The sequence below is a fragment of the Dasypus novemcinctus genome, chromosome 24 (genome assembly GCF_030445035.2).
Source record: "Dasypus novemcinctus isolate mDasNov1 chromosome 24, mDasNov1.1.hap2, whole genome shotgun sequence".
NCBI lineage: Eukaryota > Metazoa > Chordata > Mammalia > Cingulata > Dasypodidae > Dasypus > Dasypus novemcinctus.
The window spans coordinates 1729150-1752128 of record NC_080696.1 but is presented as its reverse complement, the minus strand read 5'-3'; the positions used below and the strand labels follow the sequence as shown (position 1 = coordinate 1752128).

The 22979-nt window shown below is 61.7% G+C and overlaps 1 protein-coding gene across 1 annotated transcript; it reads left to right on the top strand.

Annotated features, from left to right (window-relative positions):
• Nucleotides 1-2140: 2140 nt before the first annotated feature.
• CPXM1 (carboxypeptidase X, M14 family member 1) lies at nt 2141-9034 on the top strand. The gene is made up of 14 exons (XM_058287437.2): nt 2141-2894; nt 3786-3941; nt 4015-4124; nt 4741-4880; nt 4948-5038; nt 5480-5630; nt 5711-5799; nt 6036-6159; nt 6236-6432; nt 7160-7339; nt 7403-7700; nt 7777-7916; nt 8453-8555; nt 8692-9034. The coding sequence occupies exons 1-14, from the start codon at nt 2357-2359 to the stop codon at nt 8931-8933; spliced, it is 2559 nt and encodes an 852-aa protein (XP_058143420.1). The 5' UTR covers nt 2141-2356; the 3' UTR covers nt 8934-9034.
• The last annotated feature ends 13945 nt before the right edge of the window (nt 9035-22979 follow it).

Below are 22979 nucleotides of genomic sequence, written 5' to 3'. Positions count from 1 at the left end.
AGTCACGCTGGGAGGAAGACGTTAGGGTTCCCATTTTATGGATGGGAAACTGAGACTCGCAGAGCTTAAGCTGTTGTTCAAGGATACCCAGACAAAACAAATGGCATCAAGTCTGTGTGGTGCGAAGTCATCCGTCCCTCCGGCCCGCAACCCCCCTGACCACATCGGGCAGGAGATCCCCAAGACTGTCCCTTAAACTGTGGATCCTTCGGGGCAGCTGCCCGGCCCGCAACCCCCCTGACCACATCGGGCAGGAGATCCCCAAGACTGTCCCTTAAACTGTGGATCCTTCGGGGCAGCTGCCCGCCCAGGAGCACTCGGTCAGCTCGGTCTGGTTCTCAGTGCACGCTCGCCTGGGGAGGCCACCAGAAGTCCTCGCCCCTGCCTCTGGCTGCGCAGGGACCCTGCGTGAACCTGCAGCAACCTGCGGCTGCATCGCTGGGTCAGCCGCCTGCGGGACCTGCTTCCAGCTGCCACACCTTTGCAGCCCCAGGTACCCAGTGGCAAGGCCCAGAGGCAGCAGCCAGGGCTGGGGAGGGCAGAGGGGTGAGAGGGGGTCAGGGAGTTATTGTGAAATACTACGAAGGGGCACGAGAAGCTGGGGGCACAGCAGACACGGAGGGGCATGAGGATGAGCTGAGGGTTGCAACAGGGTGGAGAGGCAAGGGGTGCAGAGGGGATGAGGGGGTGTGGGCATGCTGTGAATCCAAGCCCCTCATGGACCGGGCAGGGGGGCCAGCATGGCCCTTCGGGGGCGGGTCTCCAGCTGCTGGCCTGTGATCTCCCTGGAAAAGCCGGCGCTGTTGGGGGCCGGCTTCCCCCTGCCCTGCTTGGTCGGTCCCCTCCAACCCTGAGTAAGTCACACACACACTTCCCGAGCACCAACCAGCGCCTAAGCCCCGGGCTGGGGCCGAGGTGCGGCTGCACTGCTGGGCACAAACGGCCTCTGGGGGTTACTGGCCTCCCAGGGGTGGATCCCCAGTGAATACACAACAGAGGAAAGACAGGAACGAAACAGAGTGAGAGGACCGACTGCGCGCTTACTAGACGCAGGGGGGCTTTTGGAAGCAGGTTCCATCGAAAGGAAAGGGAACGATGCAGAGCAGCAAGGGCCCTGGGGGGACAGCTGGAAAGCCCAGCTGCCCGGTGCCCTCGGGGAGGGGGGTGCAGCAGGGGAGTGACCTGCCTGGAAGGGCCTGGCAGGTGAGCTCCTGGGGGCTGCAGACCAGGAGGGGCTTGACCCAGGTGGGCTGCCTGCGGGCAGCACCAGCGAGGAAGCAGAGCCTCCTGAGGCTGCGAGGTCCCCCGCCCCTTGGTCCCCCTTGCCCGCCTCCCTCTGTGGTCATCTGAATGTGGACGGGCCGGAAACAGGGAGGGTTGGAGTTTGGCGAGGAGGGACGGGCAGGACCTTCCAGGACCACTCCGCGGCCTCGCGCGCCTGCCGCGCTGCCCTTCCGCCGGCCGGGCCTCCGGGGCCCGGCTTCCAGCCCTCCACCCGTTCCATGAACACGTCCAGCCCCCGGCGCCTGGGACCCACACTGCCGTCTAGGGGACGCCGCGCGCATCCCTCCCGCGTGCGGGTCGCCGGGGCGGGGGTCCGCCTCAGCCCCAGCTGCGTGGAGCGGAATTTCTTTCGCGGGGTCGTACGCGGCGGAACGGGGCTGACACCGACTGTCCAGCCGCAGAGCCTGCACGGAGTAGCTGCCGGCGGCCAGCGCTGGCCGGGGCGCGTCGCCTTCCTTCTGGGGAGGCGCCCTGGCGTGGGGGACCCACCGCGGGGCCCGGCGTAGACCGAGAGCTCCGCGCTCTGGACCCTGAAGCGGGCGCAGTCGGGCGAACAGACGCGCAGGGCTGCGCGGCCCCTGGGGGGCGCGGGGCGGGGCGGGGGCGCGCCAGCTCGGCCCTCCGCCCCCAGCCCCGCGCGCCGGCTCCTCGCTCTGCAGGTTACGTAACTCGGAACGTGGCAGCCGGCGAGCGAGGGAGCCAGGAGGGCGGGGACAGAGGAGGGGCGAGGAGGGGCGAGGAGGGGCGAGGAGGGGCGAGGAGGGGCGAGGAGGGGCGAGGAGGGGCGAGGAGGGGCGAGGAGGGGCGAGGAGGGCGGCCGGCGGGGGCAGGGGCGCCCCTCTGCATGGGACCCCCGGCGGCCCCCGGAAGCATCCCTGGGGGGCCAGTTCCTCCCCTGCCACCTGCCCCTGCCTCGGTTTCCCCTCGCTCTCTCCGTCCTGTCCCACCCGCTTGGCCGGGGGCAGGGGGGATCGCCCTGTCCGGTTGTGCTTTTCTGCCCCACCTTCCCAGCCTTGTGCCCTTGGCCAAGTCGGTCAGCTCCCGGTGCCCAGCCTGTTGGCCAGTTGGTGACATGCGGTCCAAGGGAGAGGACGCGCGTAAAGCGCCTGACATCGGGCATGGCACAAAGTGTGCCCACGGGGCGACCTCGCAGAATGAAGGGCAACCGAGCGCCGGGGGCTTTGCTGGCAGGGGCAGCGCGCAGTTGGCTCCCGGCACACCGCCGCCCGGGAGCCCGGGGTCCGCGCCCCCGCCCCCCGCGCCCTCCCCTCGGCTCCCCGGCCGGCCGCCAGCGAGCGGGCTGTGGGCGGGCCGGACGCCGCCGAGGGGCGTGCGGTGGGGACGGCACAGGCGGCAGGAAGGGGCGGGGGGCTGCCGAGCGGCGCGCAGGAAGGGACGGCCGCGGGCCTCGCGCAGCCCACCTCGAGCCCCCGCCATGTGGGGTCTCCTGCTCGCCGCGGCCGCCTTCGCGCCTGCCGTCGGCAGCCTGGGCCTGGGGGCGGCTGGCCCCTCGGTGCTGGGACTTGCGCCGCCCGCGTCCACCGAGGCCCCGGCCGCGACCCCGGCCCAGCGCAGCACCCGGGCCCGGCCGCCCGCGGGGACGGAGAACGGTGAGTCCCGGGCCGGCCTGGCCCCCCAGGCCCCCTCCCCGCCACCGCTCCCCGCGCTGCTGACTCAGCAGCCCCCGCCCCTTCCCAGCGAGGATCGAGTCAGCGGCCCGCCCTGCAGGAAGCCTCCCTTTCTACAGATGAGGAAACCGAGCGGGGAAGGAGCACTGCGAGGCAGGACGGCGGGCAGAGCGCGGCGGGGGCTGGCGGGAGCACGGGAGCTGGAGTCCCGGCCTGGCCGCCGGGAGGGGCGGGCCCCGCTGGGGAAGGGGAGCAGCAGCATCGGGGGCAAGGAGGGCGGCAGGGCGAGGAGGGGGCCTACGGGCCCCTCTCTGGCTCAGAAACAGCCAGAGAGCGCAGCGTGCGCAGTCAGGGCTGCGGCACAGAAGAGCGCTGATCTGGGGACCGCCTCGGGGCGCGGGCGGCATGGCTTGTGCTCCTGGGCCCAGCCCTAGAGAGGCCGGCGTCCAGGTGGACCCTGATTTGCAGATGCCGTTTCATCCCTGGAGATGCCACATGGTGGTGACCCAAGTCTGAGGGCAGGAGGCTCGTCTGGAGCTGGGAGGGCTTCCTGGAGGGGGCGTATTCAGGGGAGGGAACCGTGCAAAGGCCCCGAGGGAGAACCGACTCTGTGCTTTGGAGCGAGTGACCGGTCCCAGTGACTGGACGTGGCTCTGCACTGGGAGGTCAGGGGTGAGGCTGGCCAAGCCACGGTTGTGTCAGGAAGGAGGCGGAAGGAGCCAAGGACGTGGCTGCAGAGGCAGGCGGGGGTCCGACCGCGGCTGTGACCGCTGTGCCCAGGCCCCGGGAGCCCGCGGTGGGGCCTGCGTGGCTCGCGCGCTCCTCGCCGCGGCGGAACGCTCCAGCTGGGGTCTCGGCCGTTTCCCCATGTAGGGCCTCCGCCAGGGCCCCCCGAACAGAACGTCCGCGTTCGTGTCGTCAAGAAGACCAAGGTCGTCACGAGGAAGCGGAAGAAGGCCAGTCGCCCCGGCCCCTCAGTGACCGCCAGCCCTGCAGGGGCCCGCGGCCTCCCGGACGAGCAGGAGCCAGGTACTGCCCTCCAGGGCCCACCCCGGCCCCCACCCCCTCCCCGGCCCGCCTCACCGCTCTGTCCCTGCTCCAGGCTGCCCCCCTCTGGGCCTGGAGTCCCTGCGCGTTTCCGATAGCCAGCTGGAGGCGTCCAGCAGCCAGTCCTATGGCCTCGGACCACACCGGGGACGGCTCAACATCCAGGTCAGCGGGCCTCGCTCAGAGCCCGGCCCCCCAGCCCCCCGGCCCCCCTGCCCCCCACCCTCCCTGCCTGCCCGCCTCACGTGGCCCACGCTCAGAGCCCGGCCCCCTGCCCCCCTCCAGCCCTCCCCCTGCCCGCCTCACGTGGCCCACGCTCAGAGCCTGACCCCCAGTCCCCCACCCTCCCTGCCTGCCTCACGTGGCCCTCACTCAGAGCCCGGCCCCCCGGCCCCCCACTCTCCCTGCCCGCCTCACGTGGCCCACGCTCAGAGCCTGCCCCCAGTCCCCCACCCTCCCTGCCTGCCTCACGTGGCCCACGCTCAGAGCCTGCCCCCAGTCCCCCACCCTCCCTGCCCGCCTCACATGGCCCTCGCTCAGAGCCTGACCCCCGGCCCCCCACCCTCCCTGCCTGCCCACCTCACGTGGCCCTCACTCAGAGCCTGACCCCCGGCCCCCCACCCTCCCTGCCTGCCCACCTCACGTGGCCCTCGCTCAGAGCCTGACCCCCGGCCCCCCACTCTCCCTGCCCGCCTCACGTGGCCCACGCTCAGAGCCTGCCCCCAGTCCCCCACCCTCCCTGCCCGCCTCACGTGGCCTGCGCCGCCACCCCTGCCCACAGTCAGGCCTGGAGGACGGCGACCTGCACGACGGGGCCTGGTGTGCCGAGCAGCAGGATGCCGAGCCCTGGCTGCAGGTGGACGCCGGCCGCCCCACCCGCTTCTCGGGCGTCATCACCCAGGGCAGGAACTCCGTCTGGAGGTGAGGCTGGGAGCGTGGGGGCCGGGGGCCCGCGGGCACCAGCCATCCTGCCCCTCTCCGCTGCCAGGTACGACTGGGTCACCTCCTACAAGGTGCAGTTCAGCAACGACAGCCGGAGCTGGTGGGGCAGCCGGAACCGCAGCAGCGGGCTGGACGCGGTGAGTGGGCCGGAGCCCTCGGACCGCAGCGGGCGCTTGGCCGCTGTGGACTCCTGAGGACACGGTACAGAGGTGCGCTTGGGCTCCCCGGGAGAAAAAGGGCTGTCGGGATGGAGCCCGGCGGGCGGCCCCAGGAGCCCGTCCACCCGCCGCCCCTCGCGCCAGGTCCGGCGTCGAGCCGCGGCTTCCTGCTGGACGGCCCCGTCTGGGCCCGGGTCCCTGGGGCGCTGCTTCCTCGTGCCTCCGGCCTTCCCGCCTCCTACACCAGGCCTGGCCGCTCCCGAGTCCCGCGGCCATATGGGTCTGACCAGCTGGGATGGGCCCGAGCGCGGCTGCCCGTGAGCGCTGCAGCGGGGCCGGGGCCTTCTGGCTGGAGAGCTGAGCCCCAGCTGGGCTCCCCGCGGGCTCAGAGACCTGAGCTCCTCCCCTGGCTGCCCCCAGGTGTTTCCTGCCAATTCGGACCCGGAAGCTCCAGTGCTGAACCTCCTGCCGGCGCCCCAGGTGGCCCGCTTCGTCCGCCTGCTGCCCCAGACCTGGCTCCAGGGAGGGGCACCTTGCCTGCGGGCGGAAGTCCTGGCCTGCCCGGTCTCAGGTGGGCGGTCGGGCGGGCGGGGGCTGGCGCCAGGCCCGAGGGGCGGGCACAGCGCGCTCCACGGTGCCCTTGCCCGCCAGACCCCAACGGCCTGGTTCCTGAGGCCCCCCGGCTGGCATCTTCTGACCCCCTGGACTTCCGGCACCACGATTATAAAGCCATGAGGAAGGTCAGCAGTGGCCCCCACTTTGCTGGGACGCCCACGTGCTCCCGGCCTCCCCACCCTTCCCCTGTTGACCTGAAGCTCTGCCCCCCGCCTGGCACGCGCCCCCTGGCGTTCTCGCCCCTGCTCCCCCGTGCGTGCTCCCCGCCCCGTCGCGGGGCCGCCTCTGACTTTCCCAGCCCCGCCTTGGCACCCGGGCCGGCCCGGGCTGACCCCTCTCCCCGACCCGCCACGGCGGCCAGCTGATGAGGCAGGTGAACGAGCAGTGCCCCAACGTCACCCGCGTCTACAGCATCGGGAAGAGCCACCGGGGCCGGAAGCTGTACGTGATGGAGCTGTCGGACCAGCCGGGGCAGCACGAGCTGGGTACCGCGGGCGGGCGCGGGTGCGGCGCGGGGCGGGCGGGCGCCGCGAGCCCCTGCCAGCCCCCGTGTGCCCCCAGGAGAGCCCGAGGTGCGCTACGTGGCGGGCATGCACGGGAACGAGGCCCTGGGGCGCGAGCTGCTGCTGCTGCTGATGCAGTTCCTGTGCCGCGAGTTCCTGCGGGGGGACCCGCGGGTGACGCGGCTGCTCTCGGAGACGCGCATCCACCTGCTGCCCTCCATGAACCCCGACGGCTACGAGACCGCCCACCGCAGGGTAGGCCCGGGCGCAAGCCCGCCCCGCCCCGGGCTGCACCCTGGCGGCGCCCACTGAGCGCTTTCCCCACAGGGCTCGGAGCTGGGGGGCTGGGCCGCGCCCGCTGAGCGCCCTCTCCCGCAGGGCTCGGAGCTGGGGGGCTGGGCCGCGCCCGCTGAGCGCTTTCCCCACAGGGCTCGGAGCTGGGGGGCTGGGCCGCACCCGCTGAGCGCCTTCCCCACAGGGCTCGGAGCTGGGGGGCTGGGCCGCGCCCACTGAGCGCTTTCCCCACAGGGCTCGGAGCTGGGGGACTGGGCGGCACCCACTGAGCGCTTTCCCCACAGGGCTCGGAGCTGGGGGGCTGGGCCGCGCCCGCTGAGCACCCTCTCCCCCAGGGCTCGGAGCTGGGGGGCTGGGCCGCGCCCGCTGAGCGCTTTCCCCGCAGGGCTCGGAGCTGGGGGGCTGGGCCGCGCCCGCTGAGCGCTTTCCCCGCAGGGCTCGGAGCTCGGGGGCTGGGCCGCGCCTGCTGAGCGCCCTCTCCCGCAGGGCTCGGAGCTGGGGGGCTGGGCCGCGCCCGCTGAGCGCTTTCCCCGCAGGGCTCGGAGCTGGGGGGCTGGGCGGCGCCCGCTGAGTGCCCTCTCCCGCAGGGCTCGGAGCTGGGGGGCTGGGCCGCGCCCGCTGAGCGCCCTCTCCCGCAGGGCTCGGAGCTGGGGGGCTGGGCCGCGCCCACTGAGTGCTTTCCCCTCAGGGCTCCGAGCTGGTGGGCTGGGCCGAGGGCCGCTGGACCCAGCAGGGCATCGACCTCAACCACAACTTCGCCGACCTCAACACGCCACTGTGGGAGGCGGAGGACGACGGGCTGGTGCCGCACGCCTTCCCCAACCACCACCTGCCGCTGCCGGCCTACTACGTCCTGCCCAACGCCACCGTGAGTGCCCGGGCCTGAGGGTGGCACGGCGGCCCCTGCCCCTCCCGACCTGTCTCTGTGCAGGTGGCCCCCGAGACGCGGGCGGTGATCCGCTGGATGGAGCGCATCCCCTTCGTGCTGAGCGCCAACCTGCACGGCGGCGAGCTCGTGGTGTCCTACCCGTTCGACATGACCCGGACGCCCTGGGTGGCGCGGGAGCCCACGCCCACGCCCGACGAGCCCGTGTTCCGCTGGCTCAGCACCGTCTACGCCGGCACGAATCGCGCCATGCAGGACGCAGGACGCCGGCCCTGCCACAACCAGGACTTCTCGCTGCACGGCAGCGTCATCAATGGGGCTGACTGGCACACCGTCCCCGGGAGTACGTGCCCCAGGGCGGCCGGCCCCCAGCCCCGCGGGGAGGTGGCTGGGGCTGAGCACCGGCGTCTGCCCCCCAGGCATGAACGACTTCAGCTACCTGCACACCAACTGCTTCGAGGTCACTGTGGAGCTGTCCTGTGACAAGTTCCCCCACGAGGACGAGCTGCCCCAGGAGTGGGAGAACAACAAAGACGCCCTCCTCACCTACCTGGAACAGGTGAGGCCAAACCCCGGGCCTTCGGCTGCCCAAGCCGCCCCGATCGGCTGCTCACCACTCGGGTCCTTCTGAGGTCCAGCTGGACGTTCAGGCTAGTGGGACACCGCGGGCAGCACCGGGCAGCAGAATGAGCTGGGGGGCCCAGGAAGGGGACACCGGGCACCAGCGGGCTGTGCAGGCCCCTCCAGGGCTCATCCCTCCCAGAGCTCATCTCAGAAACGGCTCATGCGAGGCAGGGGTGGAAGCTGAGGTCGGCGAGTGGTGCTCCTGCGGCGTGTCATGGCTCCGTGGGGAAAACCTCCGTGGCGCCTGCAAGGCAAGCGCCAGAGCAAGAATCACAGACTCAGGGACGTGCAAAAGTGTTTGCCAGGTGCCTAGTGTGGCCCCAGGCCAGGGGCCTGTTCTCCAGCAGGAGACCTTTTTACTGGAAGCAAGTTCCCCTCGAGACATAGCAGACAGACGCCTTGGTCAGGCTTTAGGGGAGCAGAGCCTGAGATCATCCTCGGGCTGGAGGAGATGTGCTGCTTCTCCCGCAGGTGCGCATGGGCATAGCTGGAGTCGTGCGGGACAAGGACACCGAGCTGGGGATTGCAGACGCCGTCATCGCGGTGGACGGGATCAACCATGACGTGACGACAGGTGCGTGTCTACCTGTGGGCATGTGTACCTGTGTGCACAGGTGTGTATGCACGTGCAGCTGCAGGGCTGCGGGGGGGGGGGGGGGGGGGGGGCTGGCAGCTGCGGCCGTGGCCCTGACCTTGCCCTTCCTCGTCAGCGTGGGGCGGGGATTACTGGAGGCTGCTGACCCCGGGGGAGTACGTGGTGACGGCCAGCGCCGAGGGCTACCATGAGGCGACTCGGAGCTGCCGGGTGGCCTTTGAAGAGGGCCCCACCCGCTGCGACTTCCGCCTCACCAAGACTCCCAAGCAGAGGCTGCGGGAGCTGCTGGCAGCAGGGGCCAAGGTGCCGCCAGACCTGCGGAGGCGGCTGGAGCGGCTGAGGCAGCAGAAGGGCTGACGGCGCCCGGGGCAGGCCGGACCTGTCCAGAACCGGGTGGGGGCGCGGGTGAGGAGGGCGGGCCGAGTGGGCTCATTAAAGCCGCTGGGCACCTCGCGCTCTCCTGGGCTCCGTGTCGTGCCTTCACACCCCGCAGCTCCGTTCCGTATGCACCAGAGACTCCTGCCTGGGCTCCTCTCGGACCCGGGCTTGGCAGAGCCGCCTCTCCGCCGTCGGCTCTGGACAGGCTCCTTGACGGACCACGCACCGCAGGGGTCAAGAAGGAGCAGGGCCAGCCAAGGCCGCCGGGGCTGCCAGTGGAGAGGGTGGAGTCCACTGTGAGCGGGAGGAGGCCGGCTGGAAGGTCGGGAAGCAGCGTCCAGGGGCCGGGAGCCCTGCTCGGGTGCTCACGTCCCTGACGGCTCGGCCAGTGGGAGAGAGACGGGCCGTGCCCTGGGCTCCTCTGGAGGGGCCACCCTCCCTCCTGTGCCCCACCTGGTCAAGGTGTGTAGTTCCTTCCACAGGTGGCCAAATTTGACTAGCTAATATTTTGCTAAGGATTTTTCTGTCTGTATTCGTGAGAGATGTTGGTCATAGTTTCTTTCGTGCTGTTTTTGTCTGGTTTGGGTATCGGGGTAATACTAGCTTCATAAAGTGAATTGGGAAGTGTTCTCTCTTATTCTATTTTCTGGAAGAGATAGTGTAGAACTGGAGTTAATTCCTTAAGCATTTGGTAGAATTGTCCAGTGAAACCATATGGGCAGGGAGGTTTGCTTGTGTGGAGCTTTTAAATGATGAATTCAATTTCTTTAATAGTTATAGGGCTATTCAAATGATGTATTCCATATTGGGTAAGTGTAGTAGTTTGTATCTTTGAAGAATTTGTACATTTTCTATATATGTTGTCAAATGTATGTGTATGATGTTATTTACAGTATTTTTTCATTATCATCTTGATGCCAGTAGGGTCTATTGATAGTCTCTCTTTCACTCCTGATATTGGTAATTTGTGTCCTTATTACATTTTTCAGCCTTGCTAGAGGTTTGTCAATTTTATTGATCTTTTCAAAGAATCAAAGAACTAGTTCTTTGTTTCATTGATTTTCTCTATTGTTTTTGTTTTCAATTTCATTGATTTCTCCTCTTCTCTTTATTATGTCATTTTTTCTGTTTACGTTGGGTTTAGTTTGCTCTCCTTATCCAGCGTTCTTGAGGAGGGAGCTTAGATTATTGATTTGAGTATGTTTTCTAGTATATACATTTAGTGATATAAATTTCCATCTTAGCACTTAGCATTTTCTTTCAGTTTAATATATTTTAAATTTTCTTTGGGACTTCCTCTTTGAGTTATGGATTATTTAGAACTGTGTATTTAGTTCCTAAGTGCGTGGAGATTTTCATATTATCTTTCTGTTGTTATTTCCAGGTTGATTCCATTGTAGTCAGAGAACACGCTCTGTATGACTTAAATTCTTTTACATTTCTTTTCTTTTTAGGAGGTACTGGGATCGGACCCGGGACCTTGTATATGGGCAGCAGGCGCTCAGCTGTGCTTCGTCTGCTCCCTCTTACGTTTTTGAGGTCTGTTTTTGGCCCAGGGTGTGGCCTTGCTGGTGTGTGTTCTTCAGCACACATTCTGTGGGGTTGGGTGGAGGGTCCTGGGCTTGTGACCGGGCTGTGTTGGCTGGGGGTGCTCAGTCCCTCTGTTTTCTTGCTGACTATGTCACCCTCCCCCGTCGGGCTGAACATGCACCTTGATTATGGGTTTGCCTTTCTGTCCTTCCAGTTATATCAGTCTTTGCTTTACACATTTTGTCCCTTTGTTGTTTGGTTCATATGCATTTAGGATTGCTTTGTCTTCCTGGTGGGTTATCATTATATAATGCCCCTCTCTGGTTTTGGTAACTTTCTTTGCTCTGAAGTCTACTTTAGCCAATATTAATATAGCCATTCTTGCTTCCTTTTGGTTAATGTTTATCTTTTCCCATCTTTTTACTTACTTTTTTTTTTTTTTAAGATTTATTTATTTATTTAATCCCCCCCCCCCCCCCCGGTTGTCTGTTCTCTGTGTCTATTTGCTGCGTCTTATTTCTTTGTCCGCTTCTGTTGTCGTCAGCGGCACGGGAAGTGTGGGCGGCGCCATTCCTGGGCAGGCTGCTCTTTCTTTTCACGCTGGGCAGCTTTCCTCACGGGCGCACTCCTTGCACGTGGGGCTCCCCCACGCGGGGGACACCCTTGCGTGGCACGGCACTCCTTGCGCGCATCAGCACTGCGCATGGCCAGCTCCACACGGGTCAAGGAGGCCCGGGGTTTGAACCGCGGACCTCCCATATGGTAAACGGACGCCCTAACCACTGGGCCAAAGTCCGTTTCCCTCTTTTTACTTTCAATCTGCCAAACTTTTTGTATTTAAAGTGAGTTTCTTGTAAATAGTGTATAATCGGGTCATATTTTAAAATCTGCTCTACCAATCTCTGTCTTTTAATTGGCGTGTTTAGGCCATTTACATGGAATGCAATTACTGATGTTAGGGCTTAATTTACCTTTTTTTTGTTGTTGTTTTTCTTTCTCTCTCTGTTTTTCATTTCTGTCTTATTTTTCCTGGCTTCTTGTGGGTTCCTTGAACATTTCTTAGAACTTCATTTTTATTTATCTATTGTGTTTCTAACTGTATCTCTTTTTTGCGGCGGCTTGCTCGGTCGGTAGAGGTGGGGTCTGGCTGCGGACGAGGGGTCGGTCCAGCTCTGGACGAGGGGTCGGTCCCGCTTGGGACGAGGGGTCGGTCCCACCTGGGACGAGGGGTCGGTCCGGCAGCAGACGAGGGATCGGTCTCACAAGGGGTTGCGCGGTTTGGCCGACGGGGTCGCCCGGCGAAGCCGGCGACGAAGGGGTCGCCCGGAGAAGCAGGCGACGAAGGGGTCGCCCGGAGAAGCAGGCGACGAACTGGGGACAAGGGAGGCCAGGCCCTTGTCGGGGGCTCTCAGGACTGGAGGGCGCACGGCAGAAGAACTACCGCGGAGACAAGGTAAACACGCAAGTCCACTTTACTGAGGGAGAGGCAACAGTTTTATAGGGGCTGGGGAAGGCTGATTGGTCGAAGCCACGCCCTGTTCTGATTGGTTGCCGGCAAAAGGTCAGTGGGCGGTACTGGACGGGGGAGGGGTGGTGGTTAGGGATTGGCTGTCGCTGTTGCTGGGGGAAGGGCAGGGTTTCGGGATTGGTGGCTGCTGTTGCTGGGGTGGAGGGCAGACTTGAGTTTCCCGCCCACGCCTGGCTGTTGCTGCTGTCGGGGGAAGGGAAAAGGGCGGGCTGGATTTTTCCGCCCACACCTGGCTGTTGCTGCTGTCGGGGGAGGGGAAAAGGGCAGACTGGAATTTTCTGCCCTGCGCCTGCGCAGGGAGAAAGAAGGCATCGTGTGGCGCAATCCGGGAGGAGGGGCGGCCGCGGAAGCATGGCTGCCGAGAAGGGGAGACCCGAGGGCACTCTGCGCCCATGCCGAGCTTCCTTCAGGGGTGGCGGTGAGTTCGACCAGCCACCCTATTATGGGGGCAGCGGCTTGGCCTACCGCGGCCGCTCCCCCGCCAGGCCAGCAAACCACGCTTCAGCCCGAGGGGTGACCGCACTTTTTTCCCCCCAATTTTAAAAATTTTATTTTATTTTTATGGGATCTTTTTTTTGAAAAATATACATAGATCACACAAAATGAGTGTATCTCTTTGTATGGCTTTTTCTGGTGCTTGCTCTCTGTATTACCTTATCTGTACATAACTGACCCATCTATTTGTGTCAACATTTTATCACTGTAAGTGAGGTATGGGATCTTTGCCTCATTTTACTTCCCTCTACCCTCCCCTGTCTGTAATGCAATTGTCTTACATCTCTGTTATTTTGGTGTTGGTATCTATGGATTGTTTTTTCATTCAGTTTGAGATCTTCCTGGTTCTTGGTATGACAAGTGATTTTTGATTGAAACCTGGTTGTTTTTGCATCATGCAGTGAGACTCTGGATTTTATTTAAACATTCTCTTTCAACTGGCTTTTACTGATACCACTTTGGCAGGAGGTTTCCACCTCATTACAACAGGAAGAGGCAGAAATCAAAGTCCCTTCTGGCTTCCGTTGACACCGGGGAGGGGTGGGAGCTGTGGCTCCGCGCGGGGCAGCCAGGTGAGGGGTGGCCTTGCCCTGGCCGTGGTGGGAGGCCTGACCCTGCAGGGCCTCTTCTACCCCATCCAGCGGGAGGGGCTGGACGCCTGGACCTGCCAAACTGCAGCATCCACGCCTCGTGTGGTCTACACTGTGGGGGCGAGGAGGGCGGGCTGTGGTCTACACTGCAGAGGTGAGGAGGGCGGGCTGCGGTCTACACCTGCAGAGGTGAGGAGGGCGGGCTGCGGTCTACACTGCGGAGGTGAGGAGGGTGGGCTGAGGTCTACAATGAGGAGGCGAGGAGCACAGGCCTGCTGTCTACACTGTGGAGGTGAGGGCGGGCTGTGGTCTACACTGCGGGGGCGAGGAGGGCGGGCTGTGGTCTACACTGCGGAGGCGAGGAGGGCGGGCTGCGGTCTACACTGCCGGGGCGAGGAGGGCGGGCTGCGGTCTACACTGCGGAGGCGAGGAGCACAGGCCTGCTGTCTACACTGCGGAGGTGAGGGCAGGCTGTGGTCTACACTGCGGGGGCGAGGGCAGGCCCGAGCTCTGCGTGGGCGCTGAGGGTGGCGCTGCACTCCTCTGCTGGCGCGGTGGCGGTCTCCTCGTGGGCTGGGCCGGCTACCGTCTCCTCTGCTGGCGCGGTGGCGGTCTCCTCGTGGGCTGGGCCGGCTACCGTCTCCTCTGCTGGCGCGGTGGCGGTCTCCTCGTGGGCTGGGCCGGCTACCGTCTCCTCTGCTGGCGCGGTGGCGGTCTCCTCGTGGGCTGGGCCGGCTACCGTCTCCTCTGCTGGCGCGGTGGCGGTCTCCTCGTGGGCTGGGCCGGCTACCGTCTCCTCTGCTGGCGCGGTGGCGGTCTCCTCGTGGGCTGGGCCGGCTACCGTCTGAAAGTCCCTGTTGACTAGCTTGCACCTATTTGGTCCTTTGGCTCAGGGAAACAGGCTTTGGGGGCTTTTTTTTGGCGAGTCATGAGCGTTTATTTCGGGGCTCACGTGGGGTCCCGTCCTTGATGCGGGAGGAGAGACAGCATTTTCCGGGAGTGATGGCCGCTCTCCCTGGAAAAGTGGACGGGCCCCCCCGCGTGCGGGCGACGGGAGGCCAGTGGGGGGCCCGGGGCCCCTGAAACGCACCCTCACAGGCTCCTGACGCCCCTTCACGACCAGCTCCAGATCTCGCTCTTCCCACTGGCCGGACGCCGCTGCGATTTGGGAGGCGAGAGACGCGGGAAGGGCTGGGGAGAAGCGCAGTCACTCGCGCCGGCCACCCGCCCGCACGGCCCTGAGCGCAGCCCGGCCATCAGCGGGGCTGCTGGGGGGCCCTGGCGGGCTCTTCCGTGCACACTCGGGGTTCCCTGGCGGGCTCTTCCGTGCACACTCGGGGTTCCCTGGCGGGCTCTTCCGTGCACACTCGGGGTTCCCTGGCGGGCTCTTCCGTGCACACTCTGGGTTCCCTGGCGGGCTCTTCCGTGCACACTCGGGGTTCCCTGGCGGGCTCTTCCTTGCACACTTGGGGTTCCCGGGTTCCCTGTTTCTTTAGCTCTGGGTCTGATAAAATCCAGGGGCTCCCCGTGTCCCTCTCACGTGCTGAGTTTCCCAGCAGACTCTGCCTCCTCCTCGCCCCCTTCAGAGCCGTTGAAGGTTTGTTTTCTATGTAAAGTCTAGGTTTTAGTTAAGCTTAGCAGAAGAAATAGGGAAAAATACACCGACACCATCTTTTCAGAAGTAGAAGTCTGTTGCTCTTTGTTTTGCTGTTTGTTTTTTGGCTCATAAAGTGCTTTCCACTCTAATTCTTCCTAATGCTCCAGTTAACTCTTGCTTTGCTGGAACAACAGGCTCCCTGGGGCGGGCGGCTGCCCCTCGGACGCCCCCTCCTCTCTCGGCCTGGCCCCTGGTGGGTGAGTCGCGTCCATTTTGCCTAAAGGAGAATTGGGGCTGCCGTCTCAGAAAGCTGAGGGAGAAACAGCAGCTCAGTGTTCTCGGTTATGTTTTGCTTTGGAAACAGGCTCCTGAGTATCAAAAAGGAAAGCGCAGGGGAAACAGGAGTTGAAGCCAAGACAGCTAGAAAGACAGCAAGAGAGCTGCTTGCCCCTGGATCTGGCTGGGAAGGAGAGGGGGAGACGTGGGCCCACCCTGGCTGGGGCCGGGAGAAGGACAGGCCCGCGGCGAGCCAGCCTTCGGGGCAGTCTCTGGCCAGCACCGGCCAGCGCAGCCAGCGCACCAATGTCCCCCACCTTGGAATGAGCGCGTTGGGTCGGCGCTGGGAGCGTCCGCGGACTCCCTGGTTGGACTCTGCCCCTCACTCGTCCGTGACCCAGGACCCTGCCTGGAACCCCTTGAAACAGAAGGGTCCTCGCCGCCAAGGCCAGCGCAGCAAGGCCAGCGAGGCCTGCCCTTGGGGGTGGGGGCGCCTCCCAGCCTGCGCGGCCCCTCCCCGCAGCACCGCCAGCCGCCCCCACAGCCCGCAGCAGGCGGCTGACTGCCAGGGGTCTTGGAGCCCCTTCGGTGCTGCCGGGCCCCACTGAGCTGCGGTCCGTGTACACATGCAGGCACGCACATGCAGACGCACACGCAGACACATGCACACACATGCACACGTGGGTACACACGCAGACACGCATGCACGTGCACATGCAGGCACATGCACATGCACACGTGGACGCACAGACATGCACATGTAGACGCGCACATGCAGGCACACACACGGACACACATGCACACACGGACACATGCGCACGCAGATACAGACACATGCACACGTAGGCACGCACATGCACACACATGCACATGCACACACAGACACATGCAGACATGTGCACACGTAGACACACACACGCACATGCAGACACGTGGACATGCAGGCGCCATGTGTTGCTGCGCTCTCCTGAGGGTGCGTCTCAGTCAACCTTGAGACTTGCTTACGAGCCTTTTGGTTTTCAGGTGAGACCCAGCAGGAGACACCCCTGCCTCACTCAAGCGGGCAGAAGCGGGCGTCTCCGGCACCTGCCCCTGGCCTGGCCCGCCCCAGGGCCCTGCTGCTCTGCCGCAGGTGAAAGCCGGTTCGTCCTGGCCAGTGGCCCCTAGGGGGGCCGCGCAGACAAGCCAGCATCACCGCAGAGGCGGACACCGGCTTCTGTGTTCAAAAGTGGCCGGACCCTCCCCGCCCTGCAGGTGGAGTCAGGGTGGGGCGAGGGGTGGTGAGCACAGGGACGGCCTCCAGGCGCGGTGGACCTCAGGGCAGCCTGCCCAGGCCGGAGGGCAGCCTGCAGGAACTAGCTACACCATGGCTGTCCTGCTGTGGAGTGGCCCTGGGGCGGTGCTGGATGCTGCGGAGTGACCCGGGGGGTTGAGCTGGACGCTGCGGAGTGACCCGGGGGATTGAGCTGGACGCTGCGGAGTGACCCGGGGGATTGAGCTGGATGCTGCGGAGTGACCCAGGGGATTGAGCTGGACGCTGCGGAGTGACCCGGGGGATTGAGCTGGACGCTGTGGAGTGACCTGGGGGATTGAGCTGGATGCTGCGGAGTGGCCCTGGGGTGGTGCTGGACGCTGCGGAGTGGCCCTGGAGTGGTGCCAGTGCTGGACGCTGTGGAGTGGCCCTGGGGCGGTGCTGGATGCTGCAGAGTGGCCCTGGGGCGGTGCTGAACACTGTGGAGTGGCCCTGGGGATTGAGCTGGACGCTGAGGAGTGGCCCTGGGGCAATGCTGGATGCTGCGGAGTGGCCCTGGGGTGGTGCTGGATGCTGAGGAGTGGCCCTGGGGATTGAGCTGGACGCTGCGGAGTGGCCCTGGGGCGGTGCTGGACGCTGCGGAGTGGCCCTGGGGATTGAGCTGGACGCTGCGGAGTGGCCCTGGGGCGGTGCTGGATGCTGAGGAGTGGCCCTGGGGATTGAGCTGGACGCTGCGGAGTGGCCCTGGGGCGGTGCTGGACGCTGCGGAGTGGCCCTGGGGCGGTGCTCACGGCCGGCCTTCCAGTCTGCCGGGGCGCACCTGCCCCTCCCCTCCCCGGTTGGGGAGCGCTGGCCGCCTGGCCCCGGGGACCAGCCTCAGCCAGGGGAGCTTCACTCCCAGCCAGCAGGGGAGGGGCGGGAGAACTTAGGAGAAATGGGGCGCTGGGATGCTGGCCCCAGGAACTGCAAGCTGCCCCTTGGTGGCACGTCGCCTCCCTCTGTGAACACTTGGCTCCTCTCGAGGCACAAAACTGCCAAGAGGAACGGCAAATGCCCTGCCACTGCCGCCCGCTGGGAAGCCCCTGCAGGCACAGGTCTTCCGCTCCGCCCCCGGTGGGGTCTGTGCACCGGAGCCCAGCCCCTGGCAGCCCCTCCTGCCCCAAACCCCACCTGGGGGCTGCCGCTCTGCGCCCCCCTGCCAGGCTGAGGGGAGGAGGAGGTTTGGATGTCCCCACCTTTGGGGAGTAAGAGCTGCAAGGGCTGTGGATGATGACCCATGAGCTTACCTGGAGCTCCATCAGAGGGGACCCAGACTAAATCCAGGGGGGTAAGGATCAAGGTGCAGGGAAGTGGATGTGGCTCAGGCGATTGAGCTCCTGCCTACCAGATGGGAGGCCCAGGTTTGGTTCCTGGTGCCTCCTGGAGAAGATGAGCAAGACAGCGAGCTGGTGCAACAAGGAGACACAAAGAGGAAAGACAATGAGAGACACAGCAAAGAAGGAGCTGAAGTGGCTCAAATGATTGAATGCCTCTCTTCCACATAGGAGGTCCCAGGTTCAGTTCCTGGTGCCTCCTAAAGAGAAGACGAGCAGAGACAGAGAGCAGACAGCGAGCACAAGCAAGGAGTATGTGTATAGGGGGAATAAATAAATAAATAAAATCCTTTAAAATAAAAAAGAATCAAGGTGGAATGACTCCAAGTAATTTGTGTTTCTTCATGTGCTCCTCCCACTGGCTCTCCAGGATAGCAGCAGAGAGGCTGAACGGCAGAGTGCAGGGCTTGTGGCTCTCTGCGTGTCTGGATTTTGTTTTCTTCAAGCAGAGGCAGGAGGTGGGGAAGGGTGAGGGCCAGTGGGTACCTTTGGGGAGAGGAGAAGTCAGAGGAGAGGGAGGGAGGAAAGAGACGGTGGCTGCACATTAACCGCTGGAATAACTGGTATACCCTGGAGGAAGGGTACATGAGAGTTTACCATTAAACATGCACTTTGTTACTGCAATGGTTTAACATTAGGCATATAATTAATGTAATCCATCACATCAACAAAATAATGGAAGAAGCCATATGATTATCTCAATATCTGCAGAAAACATTTCATAAAATTCATCTATTCATAACTTTTTTTAAAATTTGGAAAATTAGAAAAAAGGGAACTATAAACTAGAAAATCAGGAATAGAAGGGTACCTATAAAATCAAACATGATACTTAAAGGTGAAAGTTAGAGGTTTATCTCTTTTTTTTGAGGTTTCAGGGGCCAGGGATTGAACCTGGGACCTGGTATGTGGGAATCCAGTGCTCAACCACTGAGCCACATTGGCTTCCCTGAGTTGGTTTTTTCATTTGTTTGCTTATTGTTTTGCTTTTTTTTTTTTTCAGGAGGCACTGGGGACCGAACCTGGGACCTCCCGCGTGGGAGGCAGGCGCTCAACCGCTTGAGCCACATCAGTTTCTGAAGTTTGTCTTTTGAGATCAGGAGTAAAAGAAAGAAGCCCTCTTTTACCTCATCTAATCAGCGTTGCATTGGAGGTTCCAGCCAGTGAATGTAGGGGGAAAAGGGAAAGAAAAGAAGTGAGGACCAGAAATGAAGACACGAAGCTGTCCTTATTTGTAGATGACATGAATGTGTTTTTAAGGAAATCCAAGGGAAATGGATGTGGCTCCAGCAATTGAGCTCCTGCCTACCACATAGGAGGTCCCAGGTGTGGTTCCAGGTGCTTCCTGGAGAAGACGAGCAAGACAGTGAGCTGGCATGACAGGCAGGCGCAGCGAGCTTATTAACAAGAGGTACAACAAAGACATACAAAGAGGAAACACAACGAGAGACACAACAAACCAGGTAGCTGAGGTGGCTCAGGTGACTGTGAGCATCTCTCTCCCACATGAGAGAGCCCAAGTTTGGTTCTGGTGCCTCCTAAAGAGAAGACGAGCAGACACAGAGAGCAGACAGCAAATGGACACGGAGAGCAGATGGCTAGTGCTACAAGAAAGGGGGGATAAATAAATAAAATAAATCTTTAAAATAAAAAATCCAAGATAATCTGTGAATAAAGTATTACTGTGAGTGAGCAAAACAAGGTAATTTTTGTTCATATTTATAAAAGATCATTGACAAAAAATCAATTATATTTATATATACCAAAGTAAACAGCCAGCAAATGATAGTAAGAAAATAATAAAATTTGCAATAGCATAAAAGAATATAATACTTAGGAATAAATCGAATAAAAGATGTGCAAATCTTCCACACAGAGACCTATAAAATACCATTAAAAGAGGTTTTTTAAAAGATCTAAATAAATGGAGGTGTGATGTACCTCCAGAAAAGCGTGTTCTTAAACTTAATTCATTCCTGTGAGTGTGAACACACAGTACGTAGTACTTTTTTTTATGGAGGTACCAGGGATTGAACCCAGGACTTCACACATGGCAAGTAGGTGCTCAGCCACTGGCCGCACCTGCTCCCTGTAAGCAGGACTTCTAAGGAGCTTACTTCAGTTAAGGTGTGGCCCACTGAAATTCAGACAGAGAGAGAAGCCACGGGGAGCCAGGCTGAAGGTTGAGGAAACCTGGAGAGGGTGGGGCCAGGAGAGGCCACCACGTGCACGGCCAGTGACAGGAGCCAGGGCCAGGGCCCGTGGCAGCCGGCCCCAGAACGCCGGCGCTCGGGAGGAAGGCACTGCCTCGATGACGCCTTGACTTGGGCTTTTCCCGGCCTCAAGACCACGAGCTAATAAATCCCATTGTCTAAGCCAACGCACAGCACGGTGTTTGCCTCAGCGGCCCAGGAAACTAAAACAGGAGGGGTATACAATAGTCATAGACTGAAATACTATACATATATATATTTTTTAAGGTACTGGGGCCGGGAATTGAACCATAGATCCCTGGACTTACAAGGGAAGCTGGTGCCCAACCACCAAGCCACATTAGCTTCCCCAAGTTGGTGCCTTTGTTCATTTTATTGCTGTTTGCTTTTTTGTATTTAGGAAGCACCAGGGACCAATCCTGGGACCTCCCATTTGGGAATCTGGCACTGAACCACTGGAGACACATCTGCTCCCCACTCAAATTTTAAAGATGTCAATTCTCCCTTTACTAGCCCATAGATTTAATGTAATCCCAATTAAAATCCAGCAGGTTTTTTAAAAAATGGAGGTTAATAAATTGATTATAAAATTTGCATGGTAATACAGAGGGCCAAGTGTAGTCAAGATGGTCGTAAAGAACTAAGTTACCTTACTGAATATCAAAACCTACTGTAGATCTAAAGTAACTGGGAAGTGGATGTGGCTCAACCAATTGGGCTCCCGCCTACCATATAGGAGGTTCAGAGTTCGATACCCAGGGCCTCCTGGTGAGGGAAGCCAGCCCACGTGAAGTGCTGACCCACACGGAGAGCTGGCGCAGCAAAATGAAGCAACAAAAAGAGACACAGAGGAGAGATAATAAGAGATGCAGCAGGCCAGGGAGCTGAGTGGTGCAGAGAATGATCACCTCTCTCCCACTCTGGAAGGTCCCAGGATCGGTTCCCGCAGCCGCCTAATGAGAAGACAAGCAGACACAGAAGAACACAAAGCGAATGGACAGTGGAGGGAGGGGGGATAAATAAATAAAAATCTCAAAAAAAATAAATGAAGTGATTGAGATCGTGTGGCGTTCGTGTAAATATAGTCAAAGAGTCTAGTGGTGAGAAGGAGGGCCCGGAACAGGCTTGCGCGCACGGACTCCTCATTTGTGCAGGGCCCCTCCCAGGGCGTCAGGGAAGAGGCCGTCTCTACACTGGGGGGGCCAACCGGCTGCCCATGGTGGGAAGAAACATTAAATAGGACGCCTGTCTCACACCATACACTAAGATCAACTCCAGGTGATAAACGGTAAAAACAATGAAATGACTTATCAAACAGGATCAAAGAAGCACTAACCATAAAGAAAAGGTTGATAACTTGGACTGCATCCGCTAAAAAGTTCTATTCATCATAAATCTCACAGTGAGAGAGGAGAGGAGAGTGGGAGAAAGAGGTCACGGTTGGAGTCCACAGGAGCGGGCGGGGGCCACACCTGGGGGCCTCCTTCTGGGGTCGTCCTGCGAACACCAGCCTGGGTTCTGAGGTGCAAGCCCGTTTGCTCCCGTCACCCAGCAGGTGCTGTCCCTGTCCCCGGCTGGCACAGAGCGAGGAAGCTCGAGAGTCCAGAGGCAAGCGGGCAGGGGCTGGGGGACGGTGGTCACCCAAGGTCGAGAGCCAGAAGCCTCAGAGAACTCCCAGCCGTGGAGAACTGGTCCCTTTTTGGGGAGCAAGTGGGCTCTCTGGAAGTTTCTCCAGGCAAGAAAACAGAGGTCTGGTGTCCACTGCAGCCACCTCCGCCATGTCCAGTGAGCACCTCGTTCTACAGCTGGGGACGTGGGCGGGAAAACCGAGCTTGGAAGTCACGTGGGCAAAAGGTTTCTTGACTATATGACTATCTTCAAGCGCGTGGAGACTTACTGTTTGATTCAAAATCGACCTGAAAATTATTTTTTATTAAAAAAAATTTTTGTATCACCCCCCCCCCCGCAAGTTGTCTGCTCTCCGTGTCCATTCACTGTGTGTTCTTCTGTGACTGCTTCTATCCTTATCAGCAGCACCAGGAATCTGTGTTTCTTTTTATTGTGTCATCTTGTATCAGCTCTCTGTGTGTGCGCCATTCCTGGGCAGGCTGCACTTTCTTTCGCCCTGGGCGGCTCTCCTTACGGGGTGCACTCCTTGCGCGTGGGGCTCCCCTACGCGGGGGACACCCCTGCGTGGCAGGGCACTCCTTGCGCGCATCAGCACTGCGCATGGGCCAGCTGTGCACTTGTCAAGGAGGCCCGGGGTTTGAACCGTGGATCCCCCATGTGGTAGGCAGACACCCTATCTGTTGAGCCAAATCTGCTTCCCTGGAATTTATTTTTGCGTGTGGCATGAGGTTGAGGTCAGATTTGGATACATGAAGTCCAATTGACCCAACCCCATTTATTGAAAAGACCTCCCTTCTCCCCGCACAGCAGTTTCCATTCTTCTGGCAGGTTTTCCTTTTGGAAGACGCTAAGGGGAAGGGCTGGTCCGAGCTGCGGCCGAGCTCCCTGAGCCAGAGGCCCGTCCACCGCAGGTCCTCTCCCAGCCGAGGCCGCCGCTCCTACTGGGCGGAACGCAGAGCTGGGGGCCCGGGGCTGCTGGGAAACGCAGGTGAGAGGAGGGCAGAGGGCTGCCTGGGCCCCGGGTCTAAGTCCCATCCTGGGCCCACCCCCTCCCCACTGGCCGTGCGGGAAAAAGCCCGGGGTGGGCCGATGCGGGGAGGGGCTCCGTTGCCCCCTGGTGCCCAGGCGCCTCGACTAGAAACATCCTGGCAGAGTCTGTGCCACTGGGCCCCAGACAGCCGGGAGGTGCAGACGAAGGAGAACACACGCGCTCCCGAAACCGACGTCAAGCAGGAAGCGCTTCCTCTCGGGAGGCTGAGGCCAGGGACTGTCCCTGGAAGGCGGAGGGGTGCCGCACCCCTTGCCTCTTCAGGGCGCCCCTGACCATTTCCCTGAGGCCTTTCTCTAGTGCCAGAGCCTGTTTGCCGCCGACACAGGCCGGCGCCTCCCGCTGCACCCACGCCCTCGGCCGGCGGAGCTGGCGAGTGAGCAGCCCGGCTCGCCGCCCTCCCCGGGCGCTTTCCACCGCCTCCCCGAGCTCCCCAGCGGGACTGGGCTCCAGGAAAGCTGGAGGGCACCCATCGGGCGTCCTCGCCCGCGCCC